The sequence below is a fragment of the Arachis hypogaea genome, chromosome 5, assembly GCF_003086295.3.
Source record: "Arachis hypogaea cultivar Tifrunner chromosome 5, arahy.Tifrunner.gnm2.J5K5, whole genome shotgun sequence".
Taxonomy (NCBI): domain Eukaryota; kingdom Viridiplantae; phylum Streptophyta; class Magnoliopsida; order Fabales; family Fabaceae; genus Arachis; species Arachis hypogaea.
This window is the reverse complement of record NC_092040.1, coordinates 98749825-98774142: the sequence shown is the minus strand read 5'-3', so window position 1 is coordinate 98774142 and position 24318 is coordinate 98749825. Positions and strand designations below refer to the sequence as shown.

General features: G+C 35.2%; 1 protein-coding gene and 1 long non-coding RNA gene across 2 annotated transcripts; both read left to right on the top strand.

The window, feature by feature from the left end:
• Positions 1-8041: 8041 nt before the first annotated feature.
• On the top strand, positions 8042-10528 carry LOC112802191 (uncharacterized). Its single transcript, XR_011881706.1, has 4 exons — positions 8042-8187; positions 8655-8769; positions 8879-9070; positions 10143-10528. It is a non-coding gene; the product is annotated as an uncharacterized lncRNA (long non-coding RNA).
• A 4109-nt stretch (positions 10529-14637) lies between these two features.
• On the top strand, positions 14638-15828 carry LOC112803842 (F-box/kelch-repeat protein At3g23880). Its single transcript, XM_025847300.1, has one exon. It carries the CDS (start codon positions 14638-14640, stop codon positions 15826-15828), a length of 1191 nt encoding a protein of 396 aa, XP_025703085.1.
• Positions 15829-24318: the final 8490 nt, after the last annotated feature.

Below are 24318 nucleotides of genomic sequence, written 5' to 3'. Positions count from 1 at the left end.
TGATATAAAGTTTCATTATCCTTTTAATTTATTTTATTTTATAATATTATTATTTATTTGTACATTACATATGCACTAACTTTATCATTATTAAATCAAGTTATAAATTTCATTATTCCAAGGATAATTTATTTATTTAAATTATTATTATAATACTAAAATTATTTGATTATCTTAAAATTAAAATAATTATAATTTTATTCCTTCACTTTTAATATAAATTGTAGAATTTATAGAGGTTTTAAATTAAAATGTAAAACTAGGACATTATCCAGAATTCATATTAACTAGATCTATGTGTAAATCGTTGTTTCACCTTAGGTTTTAAGTTCTTCGAAAAGTTTAACTAATCCCCATACATACATATACTGATATACCACGATTTAGTTGAAAAAGGTAGTGTTGTAGCTTAAAACTCATGTAGCACCTACGATTTATTGCTTCAATTTAATTATTCATGTTCGACTCGGACACACTTATATTTGTCGGTGTAAAATATGGAGTTCTGTATATTTTAAACCCTATTGATGATCCCATGTGATGTCCAGAAACTGGATGCGGACACAAAACACAATATAATATGAGATATGTAGGTATATAAATTTAAAATTTTTATAAAACACGAATATATAATATATATATAAAATATTTTTAAAAAAATTATAATTATATTTTAATATTTTATTGATATATATTAAAATGTAAATTGTTTTTTAAAATTATTTTTAATGTTTTTTTAATTATATAAAATATTTAAAATATTTTTTATTTTAATAATTAATATTTAATAATATATACTCTTTCTAAATTCATTAAGAATACATATTAAGAATAAGGATGAACATACTAACACGTGATGGTATTTAGATGTGTGCAAATGTATCCGAAAATTTTTTAAATTTTTTCTTAAGACACAATTAGATACAGAAAATACGTATGTCAAACATATGTGTCATGTCTAAAATATATCCAACTCACAGAAACGATAAATTAAAAAAGTGTCAGGTCTTCATGATTATCCTGCGCCAAGTTCTATTAACCTTTGAATTTTTGCTTTTAATGATTCCTTGATCACTAATATTTCGGCTATAGTAAGGAGTTGAGGAGGTAGATTGTTTTGCTTTTCTGCCATTATTAATACCTGCAAAAGAGGGTAGCTAATGAGATAGAAAAGACGATAGTGAGGTTAAGTAAACTCGACCCCACAGTGGGGGCCAAACGTTCAACGTGGTAAGCCTCGGATGGTGTATAACTCATCCTGTTCAAGGATTGAGCTACCTTCACCTGAGACAGATGAGGTATACATCAACTTCAAGATCGAGGAATAGCGGCGGCAAACACATGCATAGACACTTCGATGCTCAAGTTACTAAGAATAGAAAATGAGTATAATGTTACCCAGAGTGAGTAGCGTACCTATTACGAAGTTAGGGTTTGGTATTTATAGAATGTTATGTCTTCAGAGAGGTTGAGATATCTGCCTGATCTTTCGGTCATCATTTGAGTTTGTTTCTGAGTGGGTTGTTATTAGCGAGATTCTCTCTAACTGAAGATAAATCACATTTGTTATTGGGTTTAGATTCTGATTTATAGGCATAGTTTAACCGTGTTATAACTACCGGATCACAACCCCAAGCTTGACCTGTGGTATTTTTTAATATGACGGGTTGAGCTTATGAGTTTTTATGGTGCTATAAATCAGAATGGTAATAATAAATATAGCTCGGAATAGTGATAGTAATAATAGTAACCCCTAAGCTCAACTTGTTGTATATTGAAAAAAGATAGTTATGCTTGAAAATAGCTTTAGGTGAACAATAAAGTAAAAGAAATTTGAGAATAATTAGAAATAATGGTTAAATAATGAGGATAAGCCCCAAGTTTGATTTGATGGCTTGGAGAATAAAATATTTTTTGAAAAAAATGTGTTGGTATGTAGCGGCTTGTTTTCTGACTGATTCCAACTTATAGATGCAAATTTGATTGGAGTTATTCCGACATATAAGTGTCAAGTTGTTTGGATTGAATCCGACTTATAGATAAAAATTTTATTGGAGTTATTCTGACGTATAATTGTCGAGTTGTTTGGATTGAATCTGACTTATAATTATTAGTTTGATTTGAGTAAATGGAATGAATAATAATTAATTGGTACAAAGTAAATGAAATAGAAAAGAATAATATTTAATACAGATAGTAAACGAGGTGATAGAGGTAGCTATAACCTGCAGTTATTTTTCTATTTACCAAGGTGATTATAACCGGTTTGTGTGGTATTTAAATGAATAGTTCTGATGGAATCTGAAAGTAAAGAGTTTGTAATCGTGATCATTGATTACTTAACTGTGGTAAAAGATAGGTAGAACCTGGGTTAGGGATTTTTTTAAAAAGGACACATACATTATGTGAAGTCGTTTGGTATTTTTTGTTTGAGTCTTATGGTTTGAGGATGGAGAATAGGAGTTAGTCTATTTTATCAGTCTTGCATTTTCTTCTTCTACAGCGTGTGTGGACTCTGTGTAGTAGCCTCTGGATAGAAAAATCGAGATGGTAAAAGAAAATGAAAAAAGAAAAAAAAAGATTATGAGGATAGCATAGTTGATGAGGAGTTTATATGGGACATGAATAATCCGTTTGATTGGGTGCTGAGCTGGTGAAGAAGCATGTGCAGTGTTTGATGATGATGATAGTGTGGCTTAGTTGGGGACAATTTGTTGGGTCAGGAAAGGTGTGAATTTAAGATTGAATTTTTTGCCATGTATGACTTTTGATCGTGTGTTCCATAGAGGAGAGGGTATTTAGTTTTTCTTCACGTATTCATGTGTCTTAGTTGAATTGAATGTGAAGTTTTTTTTTACTGAGTTTGAGCTTGGTGTGCTTACTCAATTGAGATGTGCCCTGTCTCAATTACACCCAAATGCATGGGTATTTGTTCGGGGGTTTTGAGATTTTGATGGAGTTCCTAAAGGTAGAATCTTTACTGGGTTTTTTTTGCTCTGTTTCAGTCAAAAGGAGTGAAAAGGGAGTTTGGATAACTCTTAGTGGGAGTCCTAGCCGAGCAATATTTTGCACTTTTAAATCCTCTTTCAAAAGATTCAAGGAAATATTTTTCAAGGTTAGGTCAGCAGAAGATAGCTTTCCCTTTTATGTAGTTGAAATGTTGATTGAGAGATTTCCGTTATATTGGGATCCACGACCAAGGCAAATCTTAGGAATGGATTATATGGGTAGTAAGGAAGAGATGATTGTAGATTTTCTGGTTGATAGAGTGTCTTTTCATAGATTGTTATCGGTGGCTAAACTATTAGAATATGAATTTGATAGAGATGCTTTAGCTGATTATATAGGTAATTTTGTATTTGTATAGTTCTGATATGGTATGAATACTTTTATTAAACGTTTGTGTTTCATGTTTGCAAGTGAGAAAGGTCCAAAAGTTACTCTATGCAGTTTGCGTGCCTTTTTCAAGGCAAAACATGCAGAAAGAGAAGGTTCAGCTAGCACTGTTAGGGTTAAGGGTGGTACCGAGATGGAGCAACAACGGAAGAAGGTGGTTAGTGTAAAGAAAAGGAAAGCTGGTGTTGGAGGCAGCATGCAAGATATGATAGATCTTGTGGGAGGTGGGTAATTGGTGAAAGATCCCACGTTGGAGGAGGTTGAGTCTTATATTTCTAAATAAAAAGAGTTGCATACCTTCAAAGGGGTTGAGGATACGAGCTCTCTTTGGAGTGATCATTTTCCATTTGTCAAGTTGTCCGAGGAGCATGCACAATCTCCTTTTGATGTGAAGTTTGTAAATGATATTGGTGATGTGGTGCTGGATCAGTACTTGTAGGTATATAGATAGTTTGATTATATTTGTGTGATTGAAAAATGTATTTGCTAATTTGTTTTTTTTTTGTGATGTAGGTCATAGGGGCTCGACTTATATGTATAGGTCGGACCTGTGAGTTGAAACATAGGAATGTTGCAATGGATAGAGAAGAGTTGAACAAACTTGTCCAGAATAAAATTGAAAAGGAAATGGAGTTGTAGAATGCTCATAAGGAGCTTATTTTGAAAGATGAAGAGAGCATGAAGGATAGAGTTAGACTTCTAGAAGGAAAAGAGAAACTCTTTGAAACCAAAAAAACCAAGCTAGAGGTTAGGATTGCTGAACTGACCTTGGAAAAGAAAAATGTAGAAGAGAGTAAATATAGTTATGGTTTGAAAATGTTGGCTGAAGGATTTGACAGAGTCTCTAATCAGGCCAGGTTTATTGCACCAACAGTTGATTTTTGTATGAAGGACCCATGTAAGATGGTTCTCAATGGGAGATTTGTTGCTGATGATGTGAAGAAGGAGAGTGGGGATGATAATATGGCCACCCCTCAGTAGTTTGAAAGGATTGAAATTGTATGTTTTGTTTGAACAATGTTTGTATGTTTATGTTTTGTTTTGTTGAACTTTGTAATGTGGATTTGGTTGTTTTGATGAACTGGCTACCCAACTTTATTGGGTGAACTCGTTTACCTTGTATATGTTATGTTTTTGCTCTGATATGTCTATATATTTCCTACAGATGATGTGTGAGTATTGTGAAATTGTTATTTTAGTGTGTAGATTGATAGGGTAGCATTATTTGCATAGTAATCGTGTTATATGTCAGTTGATGCTTTGGGATAGTTTGATCAAAAAATTGTTTTTGGCTTGTAAGGAGTAGAAATATTGATGAAAAATATAAAGAAGAAAACATGGATATGATTTGGCGAATATTTATAGATATTGTATGAGATATACTAATTGATGTGTGTTGTTCTTGAAATTATAAAATTGAATAAGTATGACTAGTGGTAATTGATGAGGATTGTTGTTGATAGGTCAAATAGATAGGGTTGGTTGCTGCCGAGTTGTTTGGCAAGTTGGTGGACCGACGTAATAGGTCAGCTTGGGTTGGACATAGTGTAGACGGTGCCAATATGCATGGGAGTTGTACCAACTTATAGATCGGTTGTTTGAAATTTTTTTGACTCGTAGGTGTCAGGTTGTTTGGAGTGTTTTCGACTTATAGATGTCGGTTTGTTCGAAATGATAGATAGCTTAGTAGCTTATGTGTTTAAAATACTGAAGTATAGCTTGGTTTTGATTAATTGATTAAGCCATTTGTTGTGGTTTGAACTTTGTTATTAATCAACCACTGGATCAATTTTCGTTTTTAGATATTTGTTTAAATTGTTGGAACATTTGTTTGTGGATAGTATCTGAAATTGCTTATCAGATAATAGAGGAATAAGAGTTCCGATCTGCTTTAAAAGCCGAACTGTACTTTGGTAAAGAGAACTGAGTTTGAATATTGGATTAGGATATCTCTTGGATAAACCTGAGCAGTTTGACTTAGTATTGATTGATTTATAATTTGCTTTTGAAATTTGACCGTTCGAATTGTAAGTCTGTTTCAGTACTGAAAAATTGGTTGCGGATAACTTTGTAACATGAATGTTTTGATGACGAAATATATCTCGATTGGATATTTAGTGAGCTGAATGTATGTGATTTTTAAAGATTCGTGGCAGAGTGATTTATTTTGATCGTGTATGAGATAATTTATAGTTCAATCAGGAACATTGATAAATGAAATTTAATAGAAAAGATTGAAAGTAGAAGAATAATAAAGATTATTAATGAAAGAAGAGAACATCATCGTGTTTCGACTTATGAGCTTATCTATAATGCATCTTTAGGCTAGTCTTATACATTGATTTTGGAGTTGAGCTATGTTAGAAGATGCAAATTATTCGAGTTATAGTCCGCATGGTAGAAAAAATATTACCAGATATACTTAAAAAAGATCAATCATAAATGAAATATAGACTGATAATTGGAGTATTTATTTTATCAAATTAAATTCTAAAATTTAATTATTAAAAAATAATTAAATAATTTTTTAACAAAAATTGCAATATATATTAGTGTGTGCTCGAATATATTCAATACTAAATGGATAATAAATTAGATATATTAAATTTACTAATAAAAAATATGATCTAAAAATATTCTTTAAGAATACTATTAAAAATAAATAAATTTTTATTTTTGTTTTAAATTAAATATTATTAAAACTAAATAAATAAAGTTAATAGCGTTTATAAATAGTTAGTTGTTAATAATATTTTTAAATCTTTATTTTGATTTTGTTACACGTAATAACAACCTAATAAATTTATTTAATATTTTATTTAATTTAAATTTATAAATTTTATACATTCTAAAAATTAAAAAACTTATAAAATTTTTATTTTTGTTTTTAAATTTTTTATTTTTAATATTTAAATTATTTTATCAAATTTATAATTTTAAAAATAAAATTATAAATTAAAAATTAATCTCTTAAAAACAATAGAAAAGTGGCTGAACAGGCATGATAGTGTTTAATTTTAATTTCAGGATTAATAATTATTGCTAACTATTTTGATCATACAAAGATATAATTCATGGCAAACTCTAAGTAATTGAACTCCAATTTCTTTGTAATTTAACTTCTTTTAACTTAATCAACTGTAAATTCTTTGATCAATTAATTATGCTAAAAGATTGAGTACAATCTCTGATTTATAAGTCATACCATTTTTGAGAACCCAAAAGAAACCTAATTATATGTCACGTATCAAATTAGTTTTAGATAATTGAAGAATTATAAGAAAGACTGAAAGAGTTTTTAGCCTAATTTTAATGATTTTAACTTTTCCAATATTTAGGAGAATTCAATTCAGATTAGAGTTATTTTTTAATATACTCTAATCCTTAGGATGAAGAACGAAACTCAATTCTTAAATAAAAATCAGTACATTAATCAAAGTCCTTAGGTAGCGTTTGTTTTGAGGTACTGAGATAGAGACTGAGAGATTGAGACTCAGTATCATGTTTGTTGGTTCAGGGACTGGTACTAAAATTTATGTCTCTGTCTCCAAAATTTCAGCATCTCCAAAAAGTAGGGACACAGGGGACTAAAATTTTTAGAGATGGATACTGAAACTTTAATAACATTTTATACCTAAAATACCCTCATTTCAATTAATTAATTCTAATTTTATCCTTTGTGCTAATTAAATTAGAGTTTCATTTTTATTTCAATTTCTGTCTTCCATTTTGCACCAAACAGAATACTGAGATTTATTTCAATCTCTGTCTCTTAGTCTTTTTGTTTCAGTCTCAGTCTTTCCATCTCTGTCTCTCCACCAAACGCTAAATATTCTTTTTTTGTCATTAAATCTATTAAATGTATATTTTTTGTCCGAATTTTTTGTTTTTGAAAAATTAGATGTTGAACAAGTTGTATTTTAAAAGATGTGAACGAGAATATTGTGATAGTTGTACTTTTAAATTTTTTAAAAGATAAATAAAAAATTTAAAAATTGATTTTGAAGAAAAATTGCGAGAAGAGCTCAATAATTTTAATTGTAACGTTAATATTTGAAAAAAAATAATTTTGATATATATTATTTACTTATTTTATGCAGTATTATTTTTTATCAAGGCAGTTAGTGAATATGTTTGTAATATTTTACTAAAAAATTGAATAATTTGTTAAGAAATATAAAATTAAATATATTAGGATATTCGTTACTAATGGTATGTGTTTTAAGAATGGCATAAATATTTAATTCTCATTGGAATAAATAGTGACTCACGATTCATTATTAGCCAAGTCAGGAAATTAAAAAAGTGTTTGCTACAGTATAATGATAATTTTATACGTATCAGTACGATAAAAACGTTGACAAATAAAAATTTGACATGTAACTTATATTATCCACGTCAGTATTTACATTTTTTTTTAAAATATATATCATATCACTAATTTTACTAAAATATCTTTATAATTTATATGAAATCGACAAAAACAATCTTTTATTTATTTTTAATAAAAAACTGAAATATCCTTATTTTTATTTCAGAAAACACTAGCCTTCTAAACCTAACAAATATCAAAATTCAATAAACTTTAATTTTTAAATTTCAAAATTTAAATAATTTAAAACAAAAGGATCGAGAGAAACAAGATCTGAAAAATACAAAATTACTCTTCAATCTTCATCTTCTTCCCTTTCCAACCGTGAGACGCAATCACGACAGCTACGGCGGCTAAAGGTGGTGAGCGGCGGTGAGAAGACAACAAATGAAAGAGGACCACCACTTTTCAGATTTGCAGTTCATCACTTTTTTTTCTCTTTGGTTCAACATCTGCATTTTGTTATCGTCAATTTATGCTTTAATGGTGTTTCGTACCGTTTTACAGCAAGGTTTTGATCATGTCAATTTATTTTGTTGTTCTCCTATTATTGAGTTGTTATGGAAAACAATCCTAATATCTAGGTATTGAACTTATTAATCCACCAAAAAACAGAATATCAATTTTGTTCCTTTGTTCTTGTTAGGTTTGCAATTCATCACTTTTTTTACTCTTTGGTTCAACCTCTGTATTTTGTTCCTTTGTTCTTGTAAATTTGATTCCTCAATGCCTCTGTTATACTATTAAGAATAGCAATTAGCAAAATATTTGATGATGATCGAAAATCTTGTCAAAGTGCATGTTTCTTATTATCTATCCTAGCATATCTGCAACATCTTGTTTGTTACTAGTTATAACATCCTTTTTTTTTTTTGTCTTACACTAGTAATTGTTATTTACTTCAAAGTTAATGGGATAGATCAGATGATCCATATCTCAATTGGCCTCACTAGAAGCTTAGAAATTGAATCCTTCCAAGTATAGCCTTGACTAGCTATAAGGTTCAAGAACTCTATCTCTCTCTCTCTTTATATATACCAGTGAGCTAAGTTACTTTTTTCTTCTCTTTATTTCTCAAATCACTTGTGTTTACCACCATTTCTTTTGTAGATATCTATTACATGTCATGAATGTGACAACTTCAAGCAAGGACTTCCTGGAACTTGTGAGAGAGTTGCTTGAACTCTTAATAAAGGCCAGAAGTCATAGGAGTTTGACTAGGCAAGGGGTAAATGTTTATGCAAAATGTTGCTTGAACTCTTAATAAAGGCCAGAAGTCATAGGAGTTTGACCAGGCAAGAGGTAAATGTTTATGCAAAATATTACGTAAAAATTCTCTCAAGTTTCAACAATGAACAAGCACTTAGATGATTTAAGTTGATCTAATTTACTGTAATTTATTAGAAATGCTTGAAATTGCATACGTAGTACTTTTATGTAAACTATTATATAAAATAATTATTGTAATTGCACAGAGAAAAAATGTGCAAGTAAGTTATGGAAGAATTACATATTCTCCTAGACAAAAATTCTTTATGACCAAGTTAACTTCGATTGTTGATTGGTCACTCACTATATAAAAAATGTGCCACATTCAATAATGCTTGTTTTACTAGTTTGAATTATTCCTTTCATGGTTGCATCCTAAATCAGGCACTATAGTAATTAAATGAATCAATAATGCTAAGTGTACTTAAGTAGGGTGCTTAGTAGGTGCAGTTCAGGAAAGAAAATTAGGGCCTTATTTGACCACCCTAACTTGTCTTAAAAATTCTGATTTTATTTTAGATTAAAGAGACCACTCCAAGTGAAGCAACATTAGAAGAAAAGATCTAAATAAAGAAAACCTAAATAGTAGATTGTTCTAGAAGAGGTATAAAAGATATTCAGGAAACAAATTGTAAATGCGCCTGAGTTTGACATTAATTTGCTTTTAAAATAATAAAAATAATTTCTGGCTATATAGAGCAGACAAAAAAAAAATGCTTAATATATTAATCTAATTCCTTTGAACAAATAGGGGTCCCTGTGTTTGAAAACTTTTCATTTGATGTTAACCGACTTAAATTTAATTAATGAAGTTTCATTCTCTGTTTGTGCATGTGCTTTCTTTCTTTTTACTCATGCATATATTGTGAGGTTTAACACTGTGTGATAGAACCATAGTTTTTTGTGAAGAGTATATAATAGAGAGAGGTCGATTGCATATAAAAGAAGAAATTAAAGAAGAAAGTGTCATATATATGACTCTCTTGTATATGAACAATGTCTTTAATAATAATATTAAAGAGTATATAATACAAATTTAAAGATTTTTTAACTGGCACTCTCTTGTAAATTGCAAATATTCTAACTAATATAAAAGTTTATGTAGGCATTTGACGGGAAGAAGTGGGAGAAGTTTAATAACAAAAAGGTTGCCTAACTGGCATTTGCAAGGATGCAAGGAAAGAATAAAAAAATTTTCGTACAAAGGTGAAGAAGCAACACAGTTATCTGCTGCTAGGGACTCCGAACATATCAATATTTCATGTGAATGTGTATATATGTGAATGTATAGTAGGTACTGTTAATTAGTTTTGTCAATGTTGTAATAAAAAAGATGTGAATGTATATGTGAATCAGTTTCTTTGACTTGCTCTTATGATAGATCAACTATCTAGAATATTTTTACCAGATCAGCTATCAAAGCTTCTTTGTATTTGTCCTCTGAATTAGTGTTTTATTGTTTTAAATCTAATTCAGAAATTCAAGTATTAAAGCATGGTAAAATATATATAATAGTATAGTTTGCTGTTCACAGGATAAATCATTAAAGAAAAATAAAGTATTTGATAAGATAAAACATCATAATTCAAACAAAAAAGTCCATAATTTAAGATCTAAGCTATAAAAAATTGTAAAAAATTTAAAATATAATAGAAAAACCAATTAAAAAATTTAAAATATAATGAAAAGACCAATTCATGTGAAATAATAATTAACTTAAAATTATTAAATTAATCAAAGATGGTAAATTCTTTAATTTTACAACCAATTGTCTTAAGTTTATAATTTTTTTTAAGAAAAAAACTTTTAAATAATAGAAAGACCAAACAAAAAATTAGTAAAATAAAGATCCAAACTTTTAAGGATATCTATTGTAGCCTATATAAATAAGAATTTCGAATCTTTAATTCTATAAAATCATTTATATAATGTCGACAAAAGGATTCATATAAAATATAGTGCATAAGAAATTTTTAAGTAAAAGGAATGAAACTAACCAACTCTAAACATAAATCAAATATGATTATATGATAATTACGAATTTTTAATTTGTATTTGAATATTTTTATTTATACTTATTGTAATTTCTTGTAGTTGAACCAATAACATTGTCTAGCATCAAGTTGTAGGACCTTAGAATCAAGTTGTGGTGGCTAAATCGATCGCTGATTCTAATTTCTCATTATAATAATAATTCAACAAAATATATAAATGAATAAAGATGGATCCGTTTTTCGTACAAATACCAAATAACATTCATGATATCTACATAACTATAAAGAAGAGTAATGTTTAATTTAAATAATCACTTAACATGTGGTTAACACTTCACAAAATAAAAAACAGATGTGACATTCAAATAATAACACTACAACTATTAAACCAAGAAATCAAAAGAATTCAATAAACCAATGGTCATTCTTCTTTAACTTTAGCAAAATAATAACACACTACAACCTCTTCCAACCTTTTTCCACTCTAACATTCTTCAACTTCACATAACTTTTTTTGCGTTATTCTCCAATCTTTCTTACATACCATTCGTCATCATCTAGACTTTTTGCAACAAACAGTAATGATGGTGGTGCTGTTTTCAGCATATCTACATAAATCAAAATCCAAAGTTAACATGAAGGTACAAATTGATAGACACTAATAGATGAAAAATGGAATTCATAGTTTGGTATAGAACGATAGGTAAAACATTTTTTTTTTCTTTCATAGTTTGCATAAACATTTACCTCTTGCTTGGTCAAACTCCTATAACTTCTGGCCTTTATTAAGAGTTCAAGCAACTCTCTCACAAGCTCCAGGATGTCCTTGTTTGGAGTTATCACATTCATGACATGTAATAGATATCTACAAAAAAAGTGATGGTAAATACAAGTGATTTGAGAAATAAAGAGAAGAAAAGAGTAACTTAGCTCACTGGTATAATTGAAGTGCCTCTCAAAATATAAACGGAAAAAGGTTAAAGGTACTGTTTATGCGTGTACTTTCTTCACAACCTTCCATCTGAATTACTTGTGTGATGCATGGCAGTGGCGACACCAACTCTTGCCACCTCACATGCATGCTATTTTTCAAACATCTATGATTACATTTTCATGTAGGACCTAAATTCCTTAATGGATGAAGCACCCTCTGCTTTGTGCGTGAGGGCGAGGAAACTCTCTTCAACACCCATGCACGTTTCACACGCACATTAATTATATTGTTCCATTACAGCTCAAGAAAATTAATTTCAGTTATTCTTGAATATCTTAATTAACCAAAGTAAATTAACAAGAAAAATTTTCTATTGATACGACTATCTTTTTCCCTAACTTGTTTTTCTTGATTATTAGTTTTAAAGATATTAGTGGGCTATGATCCTTTAATCTTGTCTTGTTTATTAGGGCTATCAATCTATTTTGTAGATAAATGTCTCACAACCCACTATAGATCTTTAGTTTGTATTAGTATTAAGTAGCTTTGTTTGTTATTGCCAACAAAGGCACAAACACCACATTTCTCATCCTTTCGATATAAATCACTGTTTTGATCTTCGTCAATGGATGTATATATATGGCCAAGGAGGAGGGTTAGGGGCTAACAGATTTTGTGATTTGTAGCCATTAAGTAATTATTATTAATATTTTTAATGGTGTAAAATTATATTTAATGGTATAAAATTACTCAATTTTCTTTTGCTGGTTAAGTGCTGGCCATATTCTAATAAAAATGCCGGCCCGTAAACTTTTTCTATGACCAAACTATATATATATTAGAGTGAGACTTGCAGATAGATAAATTAATTATACTATATATTGTATTTTAATAAATATTATATTATTTAAATATTGATGAGAAAATATATAAACTAATATTAAATTTGAATTATTTTACATTAAAAATATTTTACAGAATATTTATTTGATAATTTGTATATAATTCTATATAATTATTCAACTTAAATATAATACAAATTAAAATATAATTTATTATTTTAAAAATTTAAGTTTATTTATTTTAGAAAAAGACATAGACCTTTTATATTAGAGTTATACAAAAATATATCTTTATTTGTTGCTTTTATTTTTATATTTGCTTTAGTTGTCATACTTTGTCTTTTTACATGGTGTTCTTTGGATTGCAAATAATTAAACGAAAAAATTAAAAAAGATGAATGAGAATGAGAAACACCAAAAATATAAATTAATTTGATAATCATGATATAGAGTATGCTTAATAAGGAGATGTGCTAAATTTGAACTTTGGTGTATAAATGGTAACTGTTAGCTGACATTAGGTTAGTCTATAAATAGAGTTTTAAACCCAAAATGCTCTCAGCCACTTGGCATCACAGAGTAAAATTGAGAATCTTAAGTAATTCCTCTGAACTCAAACACTTGTACTTTGCTTTCTTTCAGTTTTTATTAATAAAATTCCTCTACTTTTACGTCTTCTTCTTTTTTATATTCATGTTTCTTCTTTTATCTTCTTTTTAATTTTTTGTTTATTTCAATTTCTGCAATTTATTTTGTCACCGATATTTTGTATTTATTTGTTTATTTGTTACTTTTGTTCCTTTTAATTTTATTTGACATTACAATTACGACATTAAAATATCCACATTTTCTTTTAAACATTAACAAAAATTTGAGTAAAACACGTACCAATTACTTTTTTCTTGTATTTAATTTCGAAAGAGAATTTGAGGTTGATTGAACGTGAAAAGAAAATTGCATTTGTGTAAGGAAGTTCATCACCACATTATAAAATTAACTTCCGCTAAGAAATTAACTAAAAAGGTAGTAAATTAGAGCTAATTAATTTAAAAATAATTTTTTTATAAAAAAAATTAATTATTCTATTAATCTTTATAGTTTTATAAAATTTTTAATTAAGTTCTTATATATTTTTTTTAATTGAGTCCTTACACTAATTTATTTTTTAAATTAGATTTTTATATTTTTTTTAATTTGAGTTTCTGCACTAATTTTATTTTTTTAGTTGGATTCTTATATAATTAAGTCAATTACTGTCAAGAGAGACCTAATTAAAAAAAAAATTGGTACAAAAATCCAATTAAAAGAAAAAAAGTATAAGGACCTAATTGAAAATTTTACAAAACTACAGGGATTAACAAAATAATTAAACCTAAAAAAATTCACTACTTTAATTTTTTCAAATTTTAATTTTAAGAAAATGACAAATCGATCTTTAACTTTTTATTCTCCAGACATTTAAGTTTCAAAAGATTTAAAAATACATTTAAATTCCTGATCTCTTCAAAATCTGAATACATCAATCCTTGAATCTAATTTTAAAAACTCTCTCATATCTGCATCTGTATCAATCAAGCAACAACAAGAATCACGTTTAATTTTTTCGTTGAATTTAATAAACCTAAGTAAACATAAAAGATTAATATATCTAAATTTTAAAAAAATAAAAATTAAATTTTCAAAGATTTAAATATTCATATATCAAAAAATTAATCACCTATTTATCCTTTTTTTCTAAAATTAAAAATAAAAAGAGGTTGGCTCGACCTCTCCTTATCGCGTTTTTCTCATTTCGAGCGAGAGAAGTAGGATTTTGCGGCGGAGGGATTGATGAGCCCTCCTCGTGATCGAGTTGTTGAGGGGTGCAACCTGGTCGGAAGCACGGCCAAGGACCGCAATCCCCTTTGTTCAACTCTGCCGGTGCTGCCAGACGACATCCTGGTCGAAATCCTGCTGATGCTTCCTGTGAGGGCCCTTCTTCAATTCAAGTGTGTGTGTAAGTCTTGGAGAACCCTAATCTCTAGCCCCCAATTCGCCATGGACAACTTTCGTCAACGCTCATCGGCGGACCGGGATCTAACGTCGCGTTTGGTATATTACAATCGCCTCTACTACCACTGCCGAGTTGGATTCTTGCCCCTGCAACCGCTGTTCAATAGCCCATCAGCCACTACCAAGGTCGTTAGCTTCGATATGGGCTGTCGTATTGGTGCGCTCGTTGTTAGAGGCTCCTGCAATGGTTTGGTGTGCTTGCATCATCTTCAGAGTTGTTGTCTCCGCCTGTGGAACCCTTGCACTGGATCCGCATCCCAATGGTTTCGAATTGAGTTTAACTGTTTCACTTATTATGGTTTTGGCTATGATCACGTGCATGACAAATACAAGCTTGTAACAGTGGAAGGACAAGATTTGACCGTAATTTGTACATTTGGTGCAAATTCTTCGACTATCGGTCCCAAATTCCCTTCTCCTGCCGTTGGTTTGTCAGGGTCCATTGGGAAATTCGTGAGTGGCACCGGCACTCTCAATTGGATGGCAAAGCTGACTGGTTCTGCTGCTAATGAGAGGAAGTGGGTAATTCTTTCCTTTGACTTGGCAAATGAAACTTTTGGCCAAGTGCCGTTGCCTCGTCTGAGTGGCGGCGGCGACAATACTTGTGATCCAGAGCTGCAAGTCTTAAGGAACTGCCTTTGTTTTACTATAGATCATAATAATACTGTCTTCGACGTGTGGATGATGAAGGATTATGGAGTAACGGAATCCTGGATGATGATCTCGCGCGTGAAACTCTGGCGTCACAAGTACAATAATCCTTTAACACCCTTCTCCATCTCGGAACATGATGTCCTTTTGCTAATGCTTCCTGATAGAAGATTGGTTCTGCATAAATCTGATTCTGGCCTGTTATATTTTCCTCTGATCGATAGCTCAAGTGACGCCCATCACTTTCCTATATGCTCCAAAACAAATTTTCGGATCTTTTTTCTTTACCATGACAGCTTAGTTTTGCCACCACAATAACTTCCTTGATCGGAGAGTTGATTGAACTAGGCCATGATTGCTTAAGAGATTATTATTATCTTTGTTACATTTTTTTACTGTATTTATCTTATGTATTCCTATGTTTTGGTTGTTAAATTGGAACCGTAGCTGTATGAGAATTCAGTTAAGTTTCTTGGTATTCTAGCTTTAGTCAAACTAGTTATTATTCACTTTAGAGTTTAGACTACCATTTTAATTTTTAAAGCCTCAAGTCTTTGCTACATTACAATTTTACATGTTTGTTTTGCCTGAAATGACCTAATTCTATGCAAACATGGTGATTATTAAGTTACGGATGTTTATGGTATAGTGATGCACGGTTGAAGCAATTTTGTTCATTTCATAATCATGAGAATATAATAAATGAAATACTATGGTTGAAATGAGAAGAGTTGATCCATTTATTTAGTTTTTATAATTTTATCCCCCGAGTGTTGGTGGTGCGCATGATTTTGGGAGGAACCACACAAGGAACGGTGGCATATTGTTTTTGGTTTGTGTTACGGTGGGTAACCGGAGATTAATAAGATGGATGGCGTTTGATGGCCCAAACGTAAGAAGGAGGAGGACTCCGGATGGATCTGCAACTCGGGAGGCTCCGTCCGACTTGTTCGCGTGGATGAATGGGGGGTGGTACCTGCAAAGACACTCCGATGCTAAGTTAGCAAGAGTGTGAGCAGGTCTAGAGAGTATTGGGTTTAGAAATACCTGAGGGGTGTCAGTGTATTTATAGTGGTGAGCCAATAACCACCGTTGGAGTAGTGCCGTATCTTTAGGGTGTTAACCGTCCCCATTATCTTGGGGAGGTTAAGATATGGCTTTATGAAGCGGTTAGAGAGATTTTAGGGGCGGTTACTCATTTGAATGAGTGTTTATCTGCCAGCTAATCTCACATCCGACTTCTTCAGACCAAGTCGTGGTTGATACCGACTACTTACATGGAGGTCGGTACTTAGCTAGGCTTAATCCTTCAGATTAGGCCTTTTAGTTGGACCTGGGCCTTTGCGTTGGGCCAGGGTATGAACAGTGCCCCTACTTGAGCCCAAATTTTCTTTAAAGTTTGGGTTCAAGTACTTAACTCGGATTCGTAGTCGATTTGCTTGGAGGAAACATGGGTCTTAGAAACCGACGTGATTTTCGCGACCTTTTGTTTCTGACAGTTACGTCAATTCAAGCGTCGTGTCCGTTGGGGAAGCATTAAGGGCTTTGGTAACGGTGCAATCTTATTAATGACTGCTCCGCTTTTACCATTATGCCCCTTAGCGTGTTTATAAATACTTTCCCTCTCTTTCATTTTTCCGTTTCTGCAATCTTTCAAACTTCTTCTTTCCTTGCTCGTGCTGTATTCTTGTGTTCGAAGATTTTTGTTCTCTCCAACCTTCATTTCTCGGATAAAGGTTAGTTTTTGCTTCTTTCACGTCATGCCTCGTGTTTGCATGCTTTGTTTTGTGTGTGGATAGGTGGGTCTGTAGGTTTTGGCTTCGTATCCCCTCTCTTTAGGGATTGATTTTCTTTTTCTTTTTCCCTTTTTGTAGGTTTCTGTCATCTTTTATATAAACAAAAATGGCTTCTGTAGACGTTCTTTCACAGTGGGTTGATGTTACGGTCCTAGGGGAGGAACCGTTGGTCGATGCTGAGTTTATCACTCATCTTCGTACTCATCACAGGCTCTGTACTTCGGAGGAGGACGAGCCAAAATATGAGCTGATAATCCCGGGTCCGGAAGACCGGGTTTGTTTTGGGAGAGTTAATAAGGCGGCCCCTCATTTTTTCTTTATGTATGAATGTATGATCACCCGCTTGGGTGTTTTTCTTCCTTTCTCGGATTTCGAGATATCTGTTTTGCACCACTGTAGAGTTGCCCCTACTCAACTTCACTCCAATTCTTGGGGTTTTTTGAAGATCTATCAGTTTATTAGCCACGCTCTGGACTTTCCGACCTCTTTGAGGATTTTCTTCTTTCTTTTTCATATGACTAAGCCCTTTAGTGGGCTAAACAACAAACAGCAGTGGGTATCCTTCCGAGCCATACAAGGTCGGAGGATTTTCACCCTTTTCGACGAATCTTTTCATGACTTTAAAAACTACTTTTTCAAAGTTCAAGCCGTAGAAGGTCACCACCCCTTCTTCCTTGATGAGCACTCTTCCCCTCGCTTCCCCCTTTATTGGCTGGAGGCCTCCCCTTGCGAGAAGTATGGTCTAGATGACCTAGACGAGGTGGAGGCGGCCATTGTGGGGTTTTTCCGAGAAGCGTGGGGGAGGGCCCCATACTTGGATACTAGGAAAATCCTCCAGGGAACGCCGACTTTTGTTCAATCTCACCTAGGTAGTGCATGCATTCCTTATTTCCGAGTTGTTCCTGCCGACTTGTTTTTTACCGACTTGTAACTTTTGTTAGTTGTTTCTTTTGTAGATATGGCAAAGAAGAATGCTCAGGAGTCCTACCAGAGGGTCCAAGAGGCTAAAGCGAAGTCCCGGGCTAGGTCCGGTGGTGCCAGGGCAATCACCTCTCCTCCTCCTCCTCCTCCTCCTCCTCCTAAGACTGTGGGTACTCCCTCTCAACCTATTATAATCTCCTCTTCGACTTTGTCTCGGCCACTCCCTTCCGCCCAACTTCTTTCCGAGCCAGAGAAGAAGAAGCGCAAGACTTCAGAGTCTGGCTCTTCTTGGGATGGTGGGGTCAAGGCGGATGCTCTTGCATTCGTCTGAAAGAACATCTATCCTTTTATAAATATGGATGATGTTTCTGTTCGGAACCACCTCACCACTCTGGCCGAGGAGAGTTTTAGGGCGGCGGGTGTTTGTGGCAAACTTTTGGACATCTTCGAGAAGACTCCCCTCAGCTCTTTGGGGGCAACCTCGAAGGTTGACGAGTTGGAGGGGAGGCTTCTTGTTTTTCAAAAACATGAGAGGGAGTTGAAGGAGGAGAGAGATAAATTGAGGGAGGAGAGAGATAACCTCCGGGAGAAGGAGAGCCAGCTGCAAGCCCAATGTACTATGGAGGCGAATTTGAGGAAGGCAGCCCAGGAAAGTTACCAAAGCTTATTTAGAGATATGGTGGCTGTGAGGAAGGATTTGATGAACTCTCGGAACGCTTATGCCGAGTTGGAGGACTCTATTGCCGATGGGGCCGAGGAGTCTTGGAGAATTTTCCTGGAGCAAGTCAGAGTTATCGCTCCCGACTTGGATCTTTCTCCGCCACATCCTGACAAGGTAGTTATTGATGGCGTCATCGTTGATCCTCCTGTCCCCGAGGTTGTTTCTGAGTCAGACCTGAAGACTCGGGGGCAGAGGATTATTGAGTCTCCTCCTCGTTCCAAAGATGCTCCGAGTTCTTCAACCGTTGCTCCGACTTCCTCTTCAGCTTCTCTTCCTGGTCCTGGTGGCGCTCCTCCTGAGTCTAGCGGTGGTGATTCCTCTACTCCTCTGAAAAGATGACTTTATTTTTTTATGGTTATATGGGGGCTCGGCCTGTGAGTCCCCCCTTTTTTAAACTTATTTATGTGTTGTTGGTGGTTGTGCGAACAATGTTTCTTTGGCCTTTTTAGGCCGTAAACAAAGGTATTTCTGGCAAGTGCCCTTTTTGAATAAGGGTGTAAAAATAAATGCCCTTTTTTTGGATAAGGGTTTTAAGTTACCTTATGCGTGTATGCTTTTCTTGCTAGATCTTTTTTTTTCTGAAAACCTTTTCTTTGGCTTGTCTTACTTTCTCAGGCCTATTCGTTCAAGGGCTTTTATGCAGCCTTTTGAACTTTTTCTCAGGTTTCCCCATCTCTTTTTGTTATCCTCTATGCTCAACTTTGCTTTAGTGAGCTTTTATGACTTAGGTTATTTTTGCGATGCATTTTTTCTTCTACTCGGAGTACTTCCGAGTTCGTTTTACTCGGGTTCTCGTTTCGACTTAAGAGTCGGATCGTTCCCGAGTTTTTACGATCAACTCATATAACCTCTTTACGCCGACTTGTACCTCGTCGTTTTATCCTGACGACCATCTAGGTCGGTTCATGGGATTTTCACGTTTTGTCGAGTTTAAGTCGGCGCGTTTCGTAGAAAAACTTAGAAAAAATGAAGAAGGATATTATAAGAGATATTGTAAATGAAAAAGATCTTTATTAATTGGGAAGGTACCTTCTTGCTACTAAGGGTCTTGATAGCCTATTTTCCCTTAGTCTCTACTATGATGCCTTGTTAAAAACCCTTCTCCAGAAAAAATCCTTTTGGGAAAAAATGATGAAGTTGGGAAAAGAGTACATCAGGGAGTAGAGTTCGCTTTTAACTGTAGTACCTTTTCATATTACAAGCATGCCACGACCTTGGTAGCTCAGTGCCATTCAGGTCGGTTACTTTATAATAACCTTTCCCTAACACTTCCTTGATTTTGTATGGCCCTTTCCAATTTGCGGCGAGCTTTCCTTCTCCTGACTTGTTGACTCCAATGTCGTTTCTGATTAAGACCAAGTCGTCTAGGGCAAATGTTCTTCGAATGACTTTCTTGTTGTACCTGGCAGTCATTCTTTGTTTCAATGCCGCTTCTTTTATTTGGGCACCTTCTCGGACTTCGGGGAGCAAGTCGAGCTCCTCTTTGTGTCCCTGTATATTTCTGACCTCGTCATGGAGAATTACCCTTGGGCTTTGCTCATTGATTTCTATTGGAATCATGGCTTCTACGCCATAGACTAGTCGGAAGGGTGTTTCTCCTGTGGCGGATTGGGGGGTTGTCCTATAAGCCCATAGCACCTGAGGGAGCTCTTCAGCCCAAGCTCCCTTTGCTTCCTGTAATCTCTTCTTTAATCCTGCCAGTATGACCTTGTTAGCTGCCTCGGCTTGCCCATTGGCTTGTGGGTGTTCCACCGAGGTGAATTGATGCTTGATTTTCATACTGGCTACCAGACTTCTGAAGGTGGCGTCGGTAAATTGGGTTCCATTGTCTGTCGTGATGGAGTAAGGTATTCCATACCTTGTGATGATGTTTTTGTAGAGGAACCTGCGACTTCTTTGAGCGGTGATAGTGGCTAATGGTTCTGCTTCTATCCACTTTGTGAAGTAATCTATTCCCACGATTAAGTACTTGACTTGTCCTGGTGCTTGGGGAAAAGGACCTAACAAATCCATTCCCCATTTTGCAAAAGGCCAGGGAGAAGTGATACTGATGAGCTCTTCTGGTGGAGCTACGTGGAAATTTGCATGCATCTGACATGGTTGGCATTTTTTCACAAATTCTGTGGCATCTCTCTGCAAGGTCGGCCAATAGAATCCTGCTCGGATTACTTTCCTGGCAAGCGACTTTGCTCCGAGATGGTTTCCGCAGATCCCACTATGCACTTCCTCCAACACCTCGGCGGTTCTAGAGGTCGGTACGCACTTTAACAATGGTGTCGATATCCCCCTCCTGTAGAGGACATTTCTCACCAAAGTGTAATGTTGTGCTTCCCTTCGGATCTTTTTAGCTTCTTTCTCCTCCTTAGGGAGGATGTCGAATTTCAGGTATTCGACTAAGGGATTCATCCATCCGAGGTTTAAACCGACTACCTCAAGTACCTCTTGTTTATCTTCTGTTTTTGATACCGAGGGCTCTTGGAGGGTTTCTTGAATCAGGCTTCTGTTGTTTCCTCCTGGTTTGGTGCTTGCTAACTTGGATAGGGCATCCGCTCTGCTATTTAGATCCCGAGTTATGTGTTTAACCTCGGTTTCTGCAAAGCGCCCTAGGTGCTCCAAGGTTTTTTCCAAGTACCTTTTCATATTAGGGTCCTTTGCCTGATATTCTCCGCTTATTTGGGAGGTCACCACCTGTGAGTCGCTGTATATCAACACCTTTGTAGCACCGACTTCTTCTGCTAACTTCAATCCGGCTATCAAGGCTTCATATTCTGCCTGATTGTTTGAAGCCGGAAATTCAAATTTTAAGGAAACCTCTATCTGGGTTCCTCTTTCATCTACCAATATTATGCCTGCGCCGCTCCCTGTTTTGTTGGAGGATCCATCTACATAGAGTTCCCATGTAGTCGGCTTTTCCTCTTGATCTCCCGCATATTCTGCCACGAAGTCGGCGAGGCATTGGGCTTTAATTGCTGTCCGAGTTTCATATCTCAAATCGAACTCGGAGAGCTCTATCGCCCATTGAACCATTCTCCCTGCAATATCCGTCTTTTGGAGGATTTGCTTCATGGGTTGGTTTGTGTGGACTCTTATTGTGTGAGCCTGGAAGTAAGGTCGTAGCCTTCGTGAGGCTATTACTAAGGAGTAGGCAAACTTTTCTAGTTTGTGGTACCTTAGTTCAGGGCCTTGTAGGACCTTACTGATGAAGTAGACCGGGTGTTGTCCGACCTCGTCTTCTCTTATCAGGGCTGATGAGACAGCTCCGTTTGCTACGGATAGGTATAGGACGAGCTCCTTTCCCGGTACTGGTCGGGTTAAGATAGGAGGTTGGCTTAAGAATTTTTTGAACTCTTGGAACGCCTCCTCGCATTCCGGAGTCCATTCGAATTGGCATCCCTTCCTTAATAAGGAGAATAGTGGAAGGGATTTTAATGCCGATCCTGCCAAAAATCTGGAGAGGGCTGCAAGTCGGCCATTGAGCTGTTGAACCTCTCTCAAACAAGTCGGGCTTTTCATTTCTAGGATGGCTCTGCATTTATCGGGATTGGCCTCAATCCCTCTTTGCGTTAGCATGAATCCTAGAAATTTTCCTACTTCGACCGCGAAGGCGCATTTTGCGGGATTTAGTCTCATCCCATGCAACCTTATAGTGTTGAAGACTTGTGAGAGGTCGGATAAGAGGCCGACTTCTTGCTTGGTTTTTACTAGCATGTCGTCAACGTATACTTCTATTAGGCTCCCTAGATGGGGGGAAAACACCTTATTCATCAGCCTTTGATACGTGGCTCCTGCATTCTTTAGTCCGAATGGCATGACCACGTAGCAATAGTTGGCTTTGGGTGTGATGAATGATGTTTTCTCCTGGTCGGGTTCATACATCGGGATTTGGTTGTATCCCGAGTAGGCGTCCATGAATGATAAGTATTGGTACCCCGAGCTGGAATCCACCAGGGTATCAATACTTGGTAGGGGATAAGGGTCCTTAGGACATGCCTTATTCAAGTCGGTATAGTCGACGCACATTCTCCATTTACCATTCTGTTTTTTGACTAGCACCACATTGGCTAGCCATGTTGGGTATTTAACCTCTCTAATAAAGCCGGCTTCCAGGAGCGCCTGTACTTGCTCTTCTACTATTAAGGCTCGTTCGGGGCCGAGCTTGCGTCTCCTTTGCTGTACAGGTCGGGACCCTGGGTAAACCGAGAGCCTGTGGGACATGAGCTCGGGATCAATCCCGGGCATGTCGGAAGCCTTCCATGCGAAGAGGTCAGAATTAGCTCTTAGGAGTTCACCCAACCTTTGTTTTAGGGTTTCTCCTAGGTTGGCTCCTATGTAAGTGTTTTTTCCTTCCTCCTCGCCGACTTGTATCTCCTCGGTTTTTCCTCCTGGTTGAGGTCGCAGCTCCTCTCTGGTCCTTGTGCCGCCTAGCTCTATGGTGTGGACTTCTTTGCCTTTTCCTCTCAGATTTAGGCTTTCATTGTAGCATTTCCTCGCCAATTTTTGGTCTCCTCTCACCGTTGCTATTCCCGCTGAGGTCGGGAATTTCATGCAAAGGTGGGGAGTGGATACCACTGCTCCAAGGCGATTAAGGGTAGTCCTGCCAATTAAGGCATTGTTGGCTGACCCTTCATCGATGACTATGAAGTCTATGCTCAGAGTCCTTGATTTTTCCCCTCTTCCAAAAGTGGTGTGAAGGGGTAAAAATCCTAGTGGTTTTATTGGCGTGTTCCCTAATCCATATAGGGTGTCGGGGTAGGCTCTCAATTCTTTTTCATCTAACCCTAGCTTGTCGAAAGCAGGTTTGAAGAGAATGTCCGCCGAGCTTCCTTGGTCCACGAGAGTTCGGTGGAGATGGGCGTTGGCTAGGATCATAGTTATCACCACGGGATCATCGTGCCCGGGGATTATCCCTTGCCCATCTTCTTTTGTGAACGAAATAGTGGGGAGGTCGGGTGACTCTTCCCCGACTTGGTAGACTCTCTTGAGGTGCCTCTTGCGAGAAGATTTGGTGAGTCCTCCTCCCGCAAATCCTCCTGAGATCATATGGATATGTCTCTCTGGGGTTTGCGGTGGTGGATCTCTTCTATCCATATCATCTCGCTTTCTCTTTCCGTGACTGTCCGACCTTTCTATGAGATATCTATCAAGCCGACCTTCTCTAGCCAGCTTTTCTATCACATTCTTAAGGTCGTAACAGTCATTAGTGGAGTGACCATATATTTTATGGTACTCACAATAATCGTTGCGGCTTCCCCCTTTCTTATTTTTAATAGGTCTAGGGGGTGGCAGCCTTTCAGTGTGGCAAATCTCTCTGTATACATCCACTATAGAAGTTTTTAGAGGAGTATAAGAGTGATATTTCCTGGGCCTCTC